This window comes from Xiphophorus maculatus, chromosome 11, assembly GCF_002775205.1.
Source record: "Xiphophorus maculatus strain JP 163 A chromosome 11, X_maculatus-5.0-male, whole genome shotgun sequence".
Classification (NCBI taxonomy): domain Eukaryota; kingdom Metazoa; phylum Chordata; class Actinopteri; order Cyprinodontiformes; family Poeciliidae; genus Xiphophorus; species Xiphophorus maculatus.
Window position 1 is genome coordinate 19,943,910 of NC_036453.1, and position 16,535 is coordinate 19,960,444.

The 16,535-nt window shown below is 36.9% G+C and overlaps 1 protein-coding gene across 2 annotated transcripts; it reads right to left on the reverse strand.

Moving 5' to 3' along the window:
- Positions 1-1,114: 1,114 nt before the first annotated feature.
- Positions 1,115-12,981, reverse strand: kat5 (lysine acetyltransferase 5). Of its 2 annotated transcripts, XM_023342717.1 has the most exons (16): positions 12,641-12,981; positions 12,495-12,561; positions 11,306-11,374; positions 10,892-11,028; positions 9,424-9,474; positions 9,157-9,225; positions 7,722-7,892; positions 7,574-7,648; positions 5,795-5,857; positions 5,297-5,545; positions 4,588-4,677; positions 4,362-4,502; positions 4,150-4,243; positions 3,922-4,081; positions 3,760-3,841; positions 1,115-2,710 (listed from the first exon to the last, which is right to left on the reverse strand). In XM_023342717.1, the coding sequence occupies exons 1-16, from the start codon at positions 12,668-12,670 to the stop codon at positions 2,576-2,578; spliced, it is 1,683 nt and encodes a 560-aa protein (XP_023198485.1). In that variant the 5' UTR covers positions 12,671-12,981; the 3' UTR covers positions 1,115-2,575. The 2 variants fall into 2 exon arrangements, with proteins under 2 accessions (XP_023198485.1, XP_023198486.1); XM_023342718.1 differs by lacking the exon at positions 9,424-9,474.
- Positions 12,982-16,535: the final 3,554 nt, after the last annotated feature.

The window sequence follows — 16,535 nt, forward strand, 5'->3', positions numbered from 1 at the left end:
CTTTGAAACTTGATTTCAAGATAAAATTGCTTACTTAACTATTTAAAGTGGAGGTTGCAAAACTAAACAACAGATCATCCCCCTCCTCTTTAGCCTATAGATGGTTATGATATCGTCTCTGGATCATTATTGGTTTAATACAAAGAATATAATAGTAGTAGCTCATGTTCTGGTTACATCTATGATGGTTCTTGAAGTCCGATTCCAGCCAGACCAATTCAGAGCTAATAAAATCTCTTGATAAGGCTTGGCATCAATAATCTTCTCAAGGATGCGGGTTATTCCTGTTGTGCAACTTTTCCATTAATTTTCTTCCTCCATTTCCAGCTTCTCTTTTTTTTTTTAAGCAATGACCTTAAGTGGCTTTCCACTTACCTTCCATATTGTCTTAGTGACATATTTGTATAAAATATATTTTGTCGGTCTTCTAATTTTCTGAGAAATTAAATTTAGGTTTTCCGGCCAATGTAAACCAGCGTAATCAAAACTAACGAAAAACAACCCGCAATTAATTTGTTTCTGTTTTACTTTTCTATTTAATAAATGAAACATTTTTTTAAAATATTCAAATTTATTGAGAATACTATCTCAATAAATCAAAGATGATAATTTATTGAGTCCAGCTCTCAAACTGGAGCTAATATGTGCTGAAGCAGAGACACATCGTGTCAAGTTACCTATTCAAACTTCACATAAACTAAACTTGTCAAAATGTCATACTTCATGAAGAAATGTAATTGCTTTCTGTTAAGGTTAAATGTATTTGCAAAGGCTCTATATATCGGGTTGCGTTACCTTCTGTTATCCAGTATTTATTCCGTTACTGAACTTAAGCATCCGCCATTCTTCGCTTTAACGCAGCAGTTAATAGTTAACTCAATTCCGCCCTCTAGTGGCCAAGTAAGTTTATTTGGTGTAAGTGAGCTTTTTCTGCAATAACCTGATTTGTAGCGCAACATTTTTCCTGTCAACACGCCATCAACACAAGAGATCCGCCCTGCAGAAACCACAGTAAGATCTGCTTACATCTGATGAGGATGACATGTGGAGATTGCATGACGTTCTCTCCACAAAAAAAAGAAATGCTGAATATACACCATTAAAGACACTTGTATGATTTTTAGGACATTTTTTTATGAATTCAACAAGATTTTTATATCAAATGTTCAAATGACACTAAAGTGTTGCACACTTAAAGATATACCAAGTTTTTTAACAGGACAAATTCACCTTTTTTCCCCCACATGTAAACATTAAAACAAGTTTATCACTTAATTCTTTCATGTTGTGCAGCCTGTTAGATAAGAGTTAAAAATAAAGGAACTGTACAATAATTTTACATTCCTCTAACAGTTCTGCATGGCTTCTGTCTTCAGTATTTACAGTCTCCAGTAACAGATTTAACTGAGGGAAAATATTTTGTGACACAGGATGTGAATAAAATAAAATAAAAAAATCTTAATGATCAGCACACAGCAGCATTTGTACTTCTGCCTATTTAAAAATAGGGTAATAAAAAACAGAACTAGGTCTGTGATAAACCTGAATAATCATGTTGGTTTATACAAATATTTACAGAGGATGTGAAGAATAGATATTTTTCAAATTGCCATTGTTACAAGAACACTATATTTATAGGCTGGTACTGAAAAACAAAAAGCCCAAAAGGAACTTTTTTTTTTTTAAATTTCAGGCACTCAGAGAACCACAAACAGGAATTATTTTGACTGAGAATTATATTGGCCATATATCTTATTCTGTAAATTCAATCCATTACTCTAAATTTTAGCAACAGATTGTAATTTGTGGGGTTTTTTCCCCTCCTTTACCCACCAGGACAGATTAGAGATCCTGCAGCCTGGCTGCTTTTTAAAAAGAAAAAACGTCACTTAAACTGAAATAGTAAAATAATATTTCTTTTTGTGTGTGGAGCACATTCTTTAATCAGAGCAAAATGGAATATAGTTAAACTATGCTACATTTGAAAAACCAAAAGATGTGTTTCTGTTGTTGGATCATTTTTGAAGCCTTTCCAGGATAAATAACTTGGTTGATAATATTCACACTTGAAATATGGAAAAAGATGTTGACCAAAAGATCAAATAATAATTATAATTTCAAGTAAAAAAAAAAAAAAAAAAAAAACATGGAGTTGTGCCAACAGAATAAATATTTAACTTTTAAGATAAAACTATAAATGCCCACATTGGACAGCTTGAACGTTTCCAATGTCAGGTTTTAATTTTACATTATTAAACAAACAAACTTCAGTCACTTTAAACGCACCATTTTGGTTAATTACCAGCTATGTTTCCACAGTGAAGAGCGCCAAGATTAGTTACGTCGTTACTCATTTCCAAGAATGTACAAACATATTAATCAATAAACGATGAGTACTGCGAACCAAAGCTTATGCATCTCAAGTAAGTCCATGTTCCACTGTATATCTGAAGAGAAGTCCAAGAATAATAAAAAAAAACTTGATCTGATCCAACACTTTGCTCCATGACTGCTGTCCAGGTTTGAGGGTTTAGTGAAGAGGAAGTTGATTTTTTTTGTTGTTTGTTTGTTTGTTTTACCACTTTCCTCTTTTGCTCCAGTCCTTTGGAGTGAAGTGGAGACATTTAGGGTCGATGCGCAGGTGCCTCTTCTGCATGGCTTTCTCATGTCCGTCCACAATGTCCTCAGAGAGAGTCAGGATGTACTGACCCTGGAGCAGAGAACGACGTTATTTACATGTTTACATCACAGCGTCCATGCTTATATAATGCAGCCCTGCAATATTTTAACAGTTTTCTTTCAGAAATGTGACCAGAATCTCAAAAAGTCTCTTAATATTGCTGAATTTGGATTATATATATATATATATATATATATATATATATATATATATATATATATATATGCAGTATATATAAAATTCAACTTAAAACCAAAAAATCATCATTGATATTTGAAGATTAATACCTGAAGTCCAAATGGCTACCAGTAGCATCAGTCAAAATAAAACTTGCATTTTGTAAAATGTAAGTTGGAGAAATTTCCATTGATGTAGTTCAGATTTTTACAACTGCTTCATTCAGGCACAACTGGGACACCAGGTTGTTAAAATATAAAAAGTAAATTAAGTATTAATTTATTTTAGATTTAAAATCTGGGCACAGTCGTACTTAAAAATGATTACACATTAACAGACCTTTTTTAAATGGTTATAATGTTTAATCTATCAAAGGCTTGGCTGTCCCTGCTTATATTACTTTATTCTTTTTTTTATCCAGTCAGTTCTATAGTTTCTACTGTTATTAATTTAGGAATATGAGAAAATTCTAATTATTTTAGAAATTCAAATACTTTTTTTTTTTTTTACTGCTGGCCAATGTAAATAATAAAACCCATATATTTTTTATTTATTTCTCTTAACTGAAAACCTACCAAAACCATAATTCAAGTGTAACGTTACATCTCTTGTGTTTTCCATTCAACTAGTTATCATGAACTTCTTTGTGTCACATAAAACCTCAAAATACATTGAAGTTTGTAACTTGACAAAATGTTGAAATGCTTTTGTTTATGAATAGTTTTTCCAGGAACTGTACACTTAAAACATTCCAATTGTTTTACAGCTAATTACAAGTAAATGGGATGTTCATTAAGCACATTCAGTCTCTTTGCTATTGGGTTTAATAAAACTGCCGCAAACTGTAAAGAAGCATCATTATTTGTGCATTGGCAGATTTACAATCAGTTCTGATCTCTCACCTTGTAATAGTTGATTAGGTTAAGGTACTGGAGCGTTGAAATGACATCTTCCTTCTTTACACTAGTGATTTCACTGATCTCACTGTAGAAAACAACAGACAAATTATTGCATTATTGTTCTGAAAGAGATTCCATGACCAAATGCTCACAACCTCTGCATACTTTATGGTTATCTGGGGTCGTTCTCCGTTTTCAGGTTTAAGGTCCATGAGAATTTCTAGGATTGTTTGGGACCAATAGGAACGATACGACAAGAGGCCGAGATCAGACAGCGGCTTCTCCGGAGTTCCCGTCTTCCCCTCCACCTTTGACAACTCGTAACCTAGTGAACAAAAAGTTAATCATAAAAAAAAGTTTATAATTATAAAAACGCTTTCCCTTCAGACTTACTGAACTCGATGAGCAGCTTCCCGTAACCTCTGCGCTGGTAGGGCGGCAACGTCAGGATGCAGGCAACGTTATAATCTTCTGTTGACTCTTTTTCCTGAAAATCAACACAGATTTGAAGCTTATCTTTGGCAGCTATAGATTAAATGTTTCCTGGTGAGCATGAATAAACTTTCCACCCAGTTATCTCGGTTTAAATGTAATAATTTGTGTACCTTAGAGAAGTAGCCGACTATATGGAAGCCCTTGGAGTCATACTCCGTCATTACATAGAAGAGGAAAGGGTCTGTGTCATAATACAATGTTTTGTGGTCCAGGAAACACTTTGCCAGTAAACACAAGTTTTGGGAGTAATTCTGAAAAAGTGAAAAAGACAAATGTGAACAGGGGGGGAGAATATAAATAAACCTATCGGTGAAGCACAGGCATAACAATTGTTACTTTGTTTTTCCTGCCGTCAATCTCAAAGAAAGAGATGGTGCCCTTGCGGTAGATCTCATTGCCAGGAGGATGTCTTAAATTACATTTAGTCTGGAAAGAAAAATAAAAAACAATGAGCACAACACGTTTCAGATAGTTAAATAATATACAGAACTTTCAGTCTTGCTTCAGTTGGAAAATAAAATCATTACCTTACATCAATTTTATAGAAAAACAGAAAAATGTTTCAGTGCTTTGCAAAATTGTTCACAGCCAACAAAGTGGCATCTAGAAACTTTTGCTCCTTTGCACACAGAATGGATGAAGCATAAATTTTCAAAAGTTCTCCCTTGGATTTAGATCTGAACTTTTCTCGTTCTAACAGATTAATTTGTTGCCGCTTGCTTTTTTTCAGGATTATTCAGAATTTAACTCCATCTATTTTGCCATAAACTATCCCCAACCTCCCCACAGATTGATGCCGCCAACACCGTGTTACACAGGGTCAGAGTATTGTGCAGTGTTGGATTTTTAGTACAAACAGCATTCTGTGGCAACTGACTGCTCTGGATTTTACTTTGCAGTATCAGAGTAAAGGTTGCTAATAAATGCACGATTTGGTTTCTTACTGCTTAACTGCTCAGGATCTTTGCTGGGAAAAATTCAGGTGTTGCCAATACTTTTGCAATGCACTGTGCTACCAGTGAGAACGTCACAAAGAGATTCTTACCAAATGCCTCTGAAGACACTTGAGGCTTTTGAGGTATTTCAGACAGAATTCACAGAGGTAGAGGATGGGCAACGTGGTGAGTTCCTGTGGGTACGGTGAGAAGTACCAGGGCTTCAGTCTGTGTCGGCCCAGCTCTATGCACTCGATGTTTTTCATCCGTGTGACGATGTCATCGTGGCTCCGGTCCGACACCAGACTGCCGGTCATCCGCGGGGCGGTCGGGATGCCGTCTGAGCTGTCCTGAGAATCCTGACGTGGAAAAATAAAGATTGTAGATGCCGTTAACCCAAAGTCAAATTAAGATCAAATAAGCAATTATTTTTGAATTAAAGTTCAGATTTGGATTGTTTATTCAGTTTCCTTTAATCAATATGAGCCAGAAGCAGTAAACTAGGGTCAGAGGTAAGCTCCACCTCTGTTTTATTGGACCCACTATGGCACAGCTCAATTTGGACACAAACACACAATCAATGGGCAATAGTAGGAAATCCAACAGACCTCTGGTGGCGGTAGAAACACAGTGGCACTTTGAGGCTTGTTATACTGCAAAACCTTTATCATCTAGCAGAAAAAGACACAAAAACACGGACTTTTGGAAACTAATGAGGGGAATAAAATGTTTCCTTTCACACTGAAAGCTTTGGTTAAGGATCACTTTTGAATGACAAACACTTTTTCTACAATCCAGCGTGAATCATGGATAACCACAGATTGTATAATGAATGCATGAAAAGATGCATAAAGATCTGTTATTAAACGGAATGGAAGATCATTCTGAATAAATCTAATGAGTTGCTTGGCTTACATGGTGAAAATGTTGACATGAAATACATGAAATAAAGGTTTGACTTCTGAGATATTCCCCCCAACTGTTTAGTTAAGCAGAATAAAATGTTAATGTTATCAGTGAAAGACACCAGTTTTTCTCATGAAAACACACAAAATCATTGATTTCTTTTATGTGTTAAATGTTTTTTAAAGATGGCTTTTCCTTGTAGCTTTAACTAAAATTTAAATAAACAGCTTAAAGAATGAACACAGAAGTAGCTGAAGAGTACAGTTAACAGGATTGACACTAAGAAATAAAAACGTATTAAAGTACAAACATGGATTCTGATACTCGCCAGCAGGTCATACAGTTGCATCTTCACATCAAAAGGTAAATTTTATTAATTCTGTTTTAAAATTATACATGCAAATATGACACCATATTTTTGTTTTTTTTAAATACTACTAATAAAGTGTATATATATATATATATATACTGTATATACAAACAAAGAAAAAAGAAACAGGCAATCCCACACCTCCTTTTTTTTACAACATTGCAAAAATACCAAATGATATAATCTTCATAACTCACAATCATAAAGTGGTGAGTTGACTTTTAAAAGGCTTAAAAAGGAATAAGATCAAGAAATAGAGAGATCAAATATTAAAACCCGCTTTCAACCTCAAATAGGTTGTCCTTCAAGTGTTCAAAACTGCCTAAAACAAGACTCTCAGGTAATTTTCGGGCAGAAATTCACTCTAACAACCTTTCAGTCTGTGAGCACGGCAGGGTTCTTGAGCAAGGCAGGATCCCTTCACTGTCAAGGTTGGGCACAGCCTTCAGGTTTTGATCAGTGCACAGAAGGAAATTCAGCATGGGATTAATTTTTGTAAATTTAAAAACAATTTCTGATCAAGTTATGGTTTTAATAACAGAGTTTGAGCCATATCTTTTAAACAAAGCATGCCCATTTTGTAAATTGCTTTTTTTTTTTTATTTTAACCATGAAAGACTTAAAAAACACTGAGTTGGACTATCTTTACGTTTTTGACTGTTTGAATTTTTACTGTTTGTAGTTCAGCAACATTTTTATCAATATATGAGGATCAGAAATGTATTATAAATTTAGATGCATTTGTAGTCTACAAATGATAATAATTACCCAGTGTATTTGTGTGAGAAACAAAATAATTTTTAAAAAATGTTTAACATTTTCATAGCATACTCTGATTGGAAATCTACTTTTGAGAGAAATTGAGCCGTTTAAAATATATATATTTTTTAACTTTTCCTTGAGCTTTTCATAACATTTTACATATGAATTGGGTAAAACTCAAGTTAAATATAAACACAGTGTTTTAATACAATTTCAGATGTGCATGCTGCATGTTTGTTTTACAGAATTTACTTAAATGCAGGAGAATATCAAAAATATAGATATGGTTTACAATGCATCAGTCAACGAGAAAAGCTGCCTGTAGAGTGAACATGTATCAGCCACATACCTCATCTGGGACCCCACAGTTAGCTTTCCTTTTTCTTCCAGGCTGAGCAGGTATGAGGCGCCGGGCGGTGCCATTCTGAAGAAAGAGAGGCAAAAAAGGCTTGAAAAAACAAAAACATAACACCAAAACAAAATGAAGTTGTTCCTACCGTTGTGAGCGTGGAGAGCGGTTCGTGATCCTCTCTGGACTTGAAGGTGGTGGCTTCTCTGACAGCAGGAAAAACAGCCGCCTGAGAAGCTTCGGCTGAACTTGGTAGAGAGGGCACAGGGGTCACAGGGGGAACCTGCGTCACCAGGGGAACGCTCTCTACTTTCCTCTTCTGCAGCAAACAAACAAACGTTCAGTTTTAAGTCAATTGGGAACAGAAAAGTTACACACTCGACCAAATTACGTCCTTTGTTCAAAAAATACATTTGGCATTATACAGATGAAACCAAATGTTTGCATAGACAAAAAAAACCTTTTTTTTTTTTCTTTTTGTTATATTTTCTAAATAACACCAGTAATTTTTTTTTAATTGCTTTTTAAACTCCTCAAAATAGTTTATTATTTTGTTCCAAGCTTAGAGCTTTGCAATGGCCACTAATGTGGCCCACTAAGTTTTAACCTCCTGGTTTCTTGACATTTTATGACAATACTTCAACATTATGTTCTAAATGTCATCTAGTTTGTGAAAAGCATCAGTCTCTCCATCAGCACAAAACAAAACAATGCCATCCACATAATTAAGTTTTTGTCCCCGAGTGTTTCTGCAAACACTCTGTTTGTGTTGCTTTGTCAGTAATGGCTTTTTTTCAGAGAGTCGTCTTAATTTCCATGTCGGTTTAGGAGTCATTTTACTCTGGATAGAGACTCTGCTTGTGAAGCCAACAGCTTGACAAGGTCTTTTGTTTTGGAAATGATTAAACACATTTCATTCAAAAACATGTTCATCTCTGCCACAAAGAACTTGTTTCCTTCCTGAAGAGTTTGATCGATAATAATGTTGGTTATTTTTCCTTATAATTGTTTTGATGGATGAATGTGGCGCCGTCATGAACCTGGAAATTATACCCAAGGATGAACCAGTTTTTTGGAGGTTCACAATTCTCTACCTGGTATCTTGGCTGTTTTATTTTATCCTTTCCCACGTGGTTAGAAAACAAAGCAGTATTTAAGGTGTTGCCTTAAAATACTTCCACAGAACCTTACAAATCCAAGACAGTCATCTCAGTCGTTTCCCAAAGTATTTAAACAAATAGCAATCTAAGTGAAGATAAACTTCGAAATGTGAAAAAAATAAATTCTATGAAAGATAATCTGTGGCATTTAGCAAACAGAAAAAGTTTTGGAAATGAGCTAAAACAGGAAAGATTTATTTCAACAACCTTCCAAGCAAGAAAACAACCCTTTAAACCTGAATGCAAAACCTGAAGTCCTGTTCAAATAAATGAGAAACAGTCATATAAGATTTACAAATCTGGGTATTTGAATAACTGAGACATATTCCTCATATTTTCTTTACATCTAGATTCATTTGCAAATTTAAAAACATGGTTGTGCAGTCAGCGAGAAACATTAACATCAGGTTTAATGTTAAGTACCGGTGTGGGGAGCGTTTTGCCTCTGGATGGGGGTGTGGCAGATGGTATGTTGAGATCTAGACTCTTCCTCTGAACACATAGGAAGAGAAGGAAGGGATTAAACTGACATCCATATTTACTCCCATATTAGTACGCAGCTTATGTAAACAGTAAACAGCAAAACAATGCCTAAAATAACTTTGACAGCGTTGGTAGTAAAAATGATCTTTACACACAGGTCTGTTCAAACAGTCCTGCTTTGTTTGGCTCAGTGCTGCGGAAGATTACCTGTTTCTTCTGTAAAGCGGGGTCAGTATCTGTTTCTCTTCTTTCACTCACCTCACAGGAGAAAAGCAAACAGATGTTAAGGGCTTAGACAGGCAAAAAGTGGGCGGACTGAATTTATTTTATTTTTTCCAAAGCAAAGATTTACAAGAAAATCATGGTGGAGACAGAGACATAAATATAAAAATAATTTTCATTGTGTACGTCTTGATTGGTTATTAAATCAGAGTCAGTGGACATTACACATAAAAATTGTGTGATTTTTTTTAGAATCAAAGAGCAAACTTAGAATCTAGGACCACTTACCATTTGTAGGGAAACTGTTTTACAGCCTCAAACACAACAAATCTAAAAGCATTGACAACACAGGGAACTTTTTCCTAATTTTTTACATTACTATCATCATTTTCTGAATAACCAATGCAAAGCATAGCATAACTGAAGGGGAGGGAACAGAAAACATGACTGTAACATCTTAAAAAAGTAATCTGAAACGTGAGGAGTACATCTGTACTTCACCCTTAAAATCAACAAGGGTTCTTTTATTCATTATATACATTTATAATGTTCAAAAGCGTCACTTATAAAAGTCAAATGTAGTCTTTTCGACACCTTGTGGGCATAACCTGATTATATGAATGATAAATTAGATGAAGAAAGTATTTAAGTTTTTTTTAAACTACAATATCAACAAGTTTTAGTTAGGAGTGTCCCTGTTTTAAAGTTAGTCTGTGGTTAGATATAATTTTATATTTTGGGTAACATGTTGAATGAAACTGAAGCGTTTCGTAGAACTTTAAGTACTGTATATGTATTTGCCCACCATCACACTTAACATCTGTTTGCTTCACTGCCACACTCTGTGCTCTCATTTACTGCATTATAACAAAGCCTCCAATAAAACCCACAATATCCACACTTTGTTCAGTTTCTGGTATCACACAGCAGAAAGTGATTAAAAGGAAAAGCAAAATGTGAGGGTTAAGCTAGCAGTAATGAGGAGTTTTCAAACTCGTAAAACACAGACTGGAATAGGGCAAAGCTACATGGTGAGTGCAAGAACAAATTAAACTACTTAAAGCTTTACAGATTAAACTAAATATCTGCTGATCTAAAAATCATCTTGTTAATTAAAAAGTTGAAATTGTGTAATACGATTGGCCTGGTTTGAGTATGCAGCTGTCTCTGTTGACATTTGTTGTGAATTGGTGCTATTCACAAACTGAATTTAACAGATCCTGTTCTAGTTTTGGATGGTAAAAGTTTGTATTTGAATGATGGGTTAGTGATTAGTAAATTCAAGCAGCTGATCACTGGTAAAACATTACGTCACATATCCTAGATTTAAAAAAAAAAAAACAGTTAATGAAGATTTGATTAAAAAAATCTCATACAACTTTTCACAAATCTAAACTCCTGATATCACATAAACTCCAAGATTACTATGTGTTGTGTTGTTGCACACACTTACCACCTCTCTCTCTGGTGAACTGGGACGGGAGCCTGACAGACCGTTCTTTGTGGGTGTTTTAGCTTCTTTCTTTGGAAACTGAAGCTTCTTCATGTCCAGCCTGTCCGTTGTCACCCATTCATCGAGGCGCTTATTAACTGTGACACAATAAAATTAGCATAGGTAGGGAAACAACTGCTATGCAATGCAGAAATCTCACAGATATTTAAAGCATAAGCAGGAAATGTCTATTACCAAAAGAATTCTGAAAACCTTTTCCTCAAAAATAAAATCTTAGCACTAAAAAATGCCATGTTTTAGTGTATGTACTTGATAAATTAACTCGGTGAGGAGTTTTCAGTAACTTTAAGCACTTACGGGTGACAGATAAAACATTGTTTGAAGGTGTAGTTAAAAAAAAAGAGCTTTACTTACAGTCAATGTAGTGGACATAGTAGAGCTTTCTCCCAGAAGCTTCCTTCACACTTAGAATCTCAGCCAATGCTGTAAGAAAAGCAGAAAAATATTAAACTGAACCTAAGCCTGCATCAACAAATTGTGTTTATTCATTGTCCAATAACTGTCGATATGTTTTAAGAGGCACATTAAAATTTTCAAAGAAATTCATGGTCAAAATAAACAAATTTATATGAAAGGCCATCAGAAGGACTTTAAAAGCTGTACAGATTGGTCAACTACCATAATAATCATTAGTTCTCTGCTGCTCTGCTGAGCAGCTCTTTTTGATCTATTTTAAAAATATATTCAAATTTAGCAAAAAGACTAAAAAAATATGATTTCTGCTAACTGACAGGTTTATTATAGTTAGATGTAAGGTTAAAAATAGAGGAAAAACAATATATATAGAATAGAATAGAATTCAACTTTATTGTCATTGCACTGTCACAAGTACAAGCAAGGAGATGTAGTTTGCATCTATCCAGAAGTGCTCTACGAGATATAAATATTTATTTACGGATGTACAAGACTATGTATGTATGGACTATAAGGGGTTATAGCAAAGAAATATAGATATTGTGTATAAATATAAATATGGGAGCTATGTATATGCACAGATTATACAGATAAATCTAGCCAATTTTCTTACTGCTTTTTAGTTTTATTTTGAAAAAGAGATTTATTTATCTTTCACAAAATATAAATTATTTTACTTTTATAGGTCCGTGTGGACAAGGAAGGAGACGACTTTAAATTACAGTGCAAATGAGTTCATGTTTTGAAATCAAACATTTACCACATGAGCTTTACGAAGATTTCTTTTTAATTACCAATTCCAGTCGAATAATGACAAATATATCCAACTATATACAATTGTTTTTATCTTAACGCTGCCGTTTAACCACTTAACTGATCTATTCAGCTTTCAGCAACATTGTTTTTATTACCAACTCACCGATGAAATGACTTAAGTCGACAACATCATATGTGTGAAACAATAAAAGTGACTTAGAGATGGGCGTCCTGATCACCCCACCCTACATCAAAGTTTAATGTGTATTCTGAACGTGAAGCTCGGTTCTTTAACCCGAGGCCGTGTGTTTGTGTCCGTTAACAACAACCAGCTGAGGCTCGGTACTTAGCGTTAGCTTCTAACAACACTTACGCCATTCGTCTTCATGTTCTTGGTTTTTACGAAGTACGGGGAGGCGACAGCCTTCCACAATCTCCACCTGAATACAACAGGACATTGTTTAACAGCCTAACAACGGGCAGTGTCACTGAATAACGTTGTTTATTTGGAGAACCTACCGAAGACGAGTTGTCCGCCATTTTCGTCATCTGTGAGTGTCGGGAGCAGGGTGTTGTGGGAAAATGCCGGTCTACGTCAAAGATGAAATACGTAACAAGATCGTTCTTCAGAACACAAAGCGGAAATGGTAACGTTTTCGTGCGGAAGCGAGCGGAAGAAGCTGTTGAGCCAAAGAGTACAACTCAGAAAATAACTTGTAGAGATAGTTGTCGAAAAATTTTAAAAAAGCGACAAAAAACTTTCACAAGACAAGGATATATATGTACATACAAATATACTGGGATCAAATTAGTCAAATTTAATTTGAAATTAAAGCTGCAAGCAGCCTCGGGCGGCCCTCGCAGCAAGCGCCGCTCCGGCCTATTGGCCACCGCGGGGGTTCCGGCCACCGCAGAAGCTCTCGCTCGGTTTCCAGAGCCGCAGCCCGCTCCCCACCGCAGAAGCTCCGCCGCAGTTTCTAGCACCGCCGCCCGCTAGCCGCCGCAGTAGCTGTCGCGCATTTTCTCCGCCCGTCCACCGGGCGACACGCGTGAATGCGTTCGGCGGCGCTCCCCGACGACTGTCAAAAAATCTGGTGCAGATCGGTCCATGCGTCGAGGAGATACGGCCGATGTATTACCTTAGGGGGCGCAGTGGAGTCAAATTACATCTCAAACCCGTTGGGCTCTTTAGAGGTGAACAAAGATCATACATATCCAGTTTGGTGCCAATCGGATGATCCATGCGTGAATTAGAGCCAAACGTATGCATATGGCGAGGGACTGATATTCGCCATTTGGCCACGCCCACACGGTTCAGCCAGCAGCGAGCATTGACAGAGTTTATCATCCGAATCACCTTGATTAGGTCAAGAGAGCCATAAACGGAGCTTTCCAAGGAAAAAAACGGCACTTCCGGTTCTGAGGGGGCGGGGCTTAGATGACGTCATAATATGATGACATAGGGTCGTCAGGGTCCCGCCAGGGTCACTCGTGCAAAGTTTGGTGCAGAAGCTATCGACCGTTCACAGTAGAATTACAAATTTTTAATTTTTTCCTACATTACAAAATTGAACTCTGTCTTTCCGTAGGGCAATGCTGCCCTCTGGTGTCGAATTACTGAAATAATGAAACTATTTCAGTAATTTCAGTAATTCGACACCAGAGGGCAGCATTGCACTACGGAATGATAAAGGATCCCCTTTGTAATTACATATTACACAGTCGATCACAGGGGAACTTTGAGCCCTGCTAACCCCGCTTCAACATGCTCCAAAACTCACCATATTGATAACTTTAAATCAGACATGCCTTATGATCAGACTGACCGAGTTTGAAGCCGATCAATCGAAATCCCTAGCAGGAATTCGATCAAATACGAAGGCTCTAAATGTCAAAATCGAGGTCAAATGAACTTCAATCTAAAATGGCCGACTTCCTGTTGGGTTTAGAGCATGGCTCTAAGAGACTTTTTTGTACGTCCCGACAAGATACACATATGTACCAAGTTTCGTAATTCTAGGATAAAGCATGGCTTGGGGCTGTTCATTTAAAATACTCTAGGGGTCGCTATAGAGAAATTAGGCCACGCCCACCAAATTTTGTTATGAATTCCTGTCGGTGGGTGCATAAGGATCCATCCTACTGAGTTTGGAGCAGCTGGGCCCGAAATTGTGGAATTCAGAGCCAAACGTATGGCAACGGCGTTACAGGTCACTTCGCCACGCCGCCACGCCCACCTGCTATGTCAAAGCCGGCCGGGGTTGGAATCCTCAACACACCAACATGTCTTCTGTCTCTGGACACAGTTTCATGTTGATTAGGTCAAAGGGCTAAGATAACGACCGTTCACAGTAAAACATGACACTTCCTGTTCTCAGGGGGCGTGGCCTACGTAAAAAAATAATTTCACCACAGGGTATTTTAGGTAACCCGATAACGATCAATCCCAGAAAGTTTGGTCCCTCTATGTGTTTTTGTATAGGAAATATAAGAGTTTCGTGTTTCATGGCGAGTAGGTGAACTTTGACCCCTGGTAACCCCCCTTCAGCAAGCTCATACAGTCACCAATTTGATAACTTTAAATCAGACATGCCTTATGATCAGACTGACCGAGTTTGAAGTCGATCAATCAAAATCCCTAGGAGGAGTTCGATCAAATGCAAAGGCTGTAAACGTCAAACTCGAGGTCCAAAATGGACCTTCAATACAAAATGGCCGACTTCCTGTTGGGTTTAGAGCATGGCTCTAAGAGACTTTTTTGTACGTCCTGACAAGATACACATGTGTACCAAGTTTCGTAATTCTAGGTTTAAGCATGGCTTGGGGCTGTTCATTTAAAATACTCTAGGGGTCGCTATAGAAAAATTAGGCCACGCCCACCAAATATCGCTATGGATTCCTGTTCGGGGATGGATAAGGATCCATCCTAGTGAGTTTGGAGCAGCTCACCCCGAAACTGTGGAATTTAGAGCCAAACGAAATTCGATGGCGTTCGCAACGCCGCCACGCCCACCTGCTTCATCGCAGCCGGTCGGGGTTGGAATCCACAACACACCAACGTGTCTTCTGTCTCTGGACACAGTTTCATGTTGATTAGGTCAAAGGGCTAAGATAGCGACCGTTCACAGTAAAACATTACACTTCCTGCTCTCAGGGGGCGTGGCCTACGTAAAAAAAAAATTTCACCACAGGGTATCTTAGGACACCCGATGACGACCAATCACTGAAAGTTTGGTCCCTCTATGTGTTTTTGTATAGGAAATATAAGAGTTTTCTGTTTCATGGCGTGTAGGTGAACTTTGACCCCTGCTAACCCCCCTTCAACATGCTCCAAAACTCACCAATTTGATAACTTTAAATCAGACATGCCTTATGATCAGACTGACCGAGTTTGAAGCCGATCAATCGAAATCCCTAGGAGGAGTTCGATCAAATACGAAGGCTGTAAACGTCAAACTCGAGGTAAAAAATGGACCTTCAATACAAAATGGCCGACTTCCTGTGATAGTTGCACTATGACATTACTTGTAAATTCTGAGCGTCTTAGTGCGCTCTACAACTGTACCGAATTTCAAGTCTCTACGATGAAGTAAGTGAATAGCAATGGGTCTGTTGAAAATTGCTAGTTGCCGCCGTTGAGCAATTTTTTTTGCAATTTTTGCGACGACCTTAAAATACGTAAATTTGAGCGTCGCTGTATGCGTCCGCCAAGTTTGGTGAGTTTTTGAATATGATAAAGCCCCCAAAAGGGCGATTCATTTGTAGGGAAGAAAAATAATAATAAACAGTACAGATACAATAGGCCTTCGCAGCGCTTTGCTGCTCGGGCCTAATTATTAACATTAAATTATAATAACCTTATTTATTTTATTTTTGCAGTTTGATTCTACGTACGATTCAGTACGTAGTTAATTTCAATTCATTTATACAAATTCACCGTAGCTCTAACCGAATTATTTTAAGTCACTTGTTTTGCTGGAGGTGAAATCATTGCCCCAGTCTTTTGCCCTCCAACAGATTTTCTTCCAAGATTTTCTTAAATATTCTGCCCATCTTTCCAGCAGCTCTGACCATCTCTGACTTGCTGCAAAAAAGCATCCATACAGCAGATTTTTCCCACAATATGTCACTATGGGGTTAAATGGTGCTCAGGGTGGCATGTAAATTAATGTAAGTTACCTACCATAAATAGGTTTTGCCCTGATCGAATAAAGTCACGTTTTAGTCTCATCTTACCAAAACTCTACAATAAAATATGTTTTGCACAATGTTCAAAGCTTGTATTTTGCACAATGTCCAAACTTTGAAAATTGTGTAAAACACATTTTGCACAATGAATGCCTTAAACAACATTCTTCCATACCTGACTGCTGTGTTCCTTGGTTTTATGAGGTTGTGTTCACTAATGTTCTCA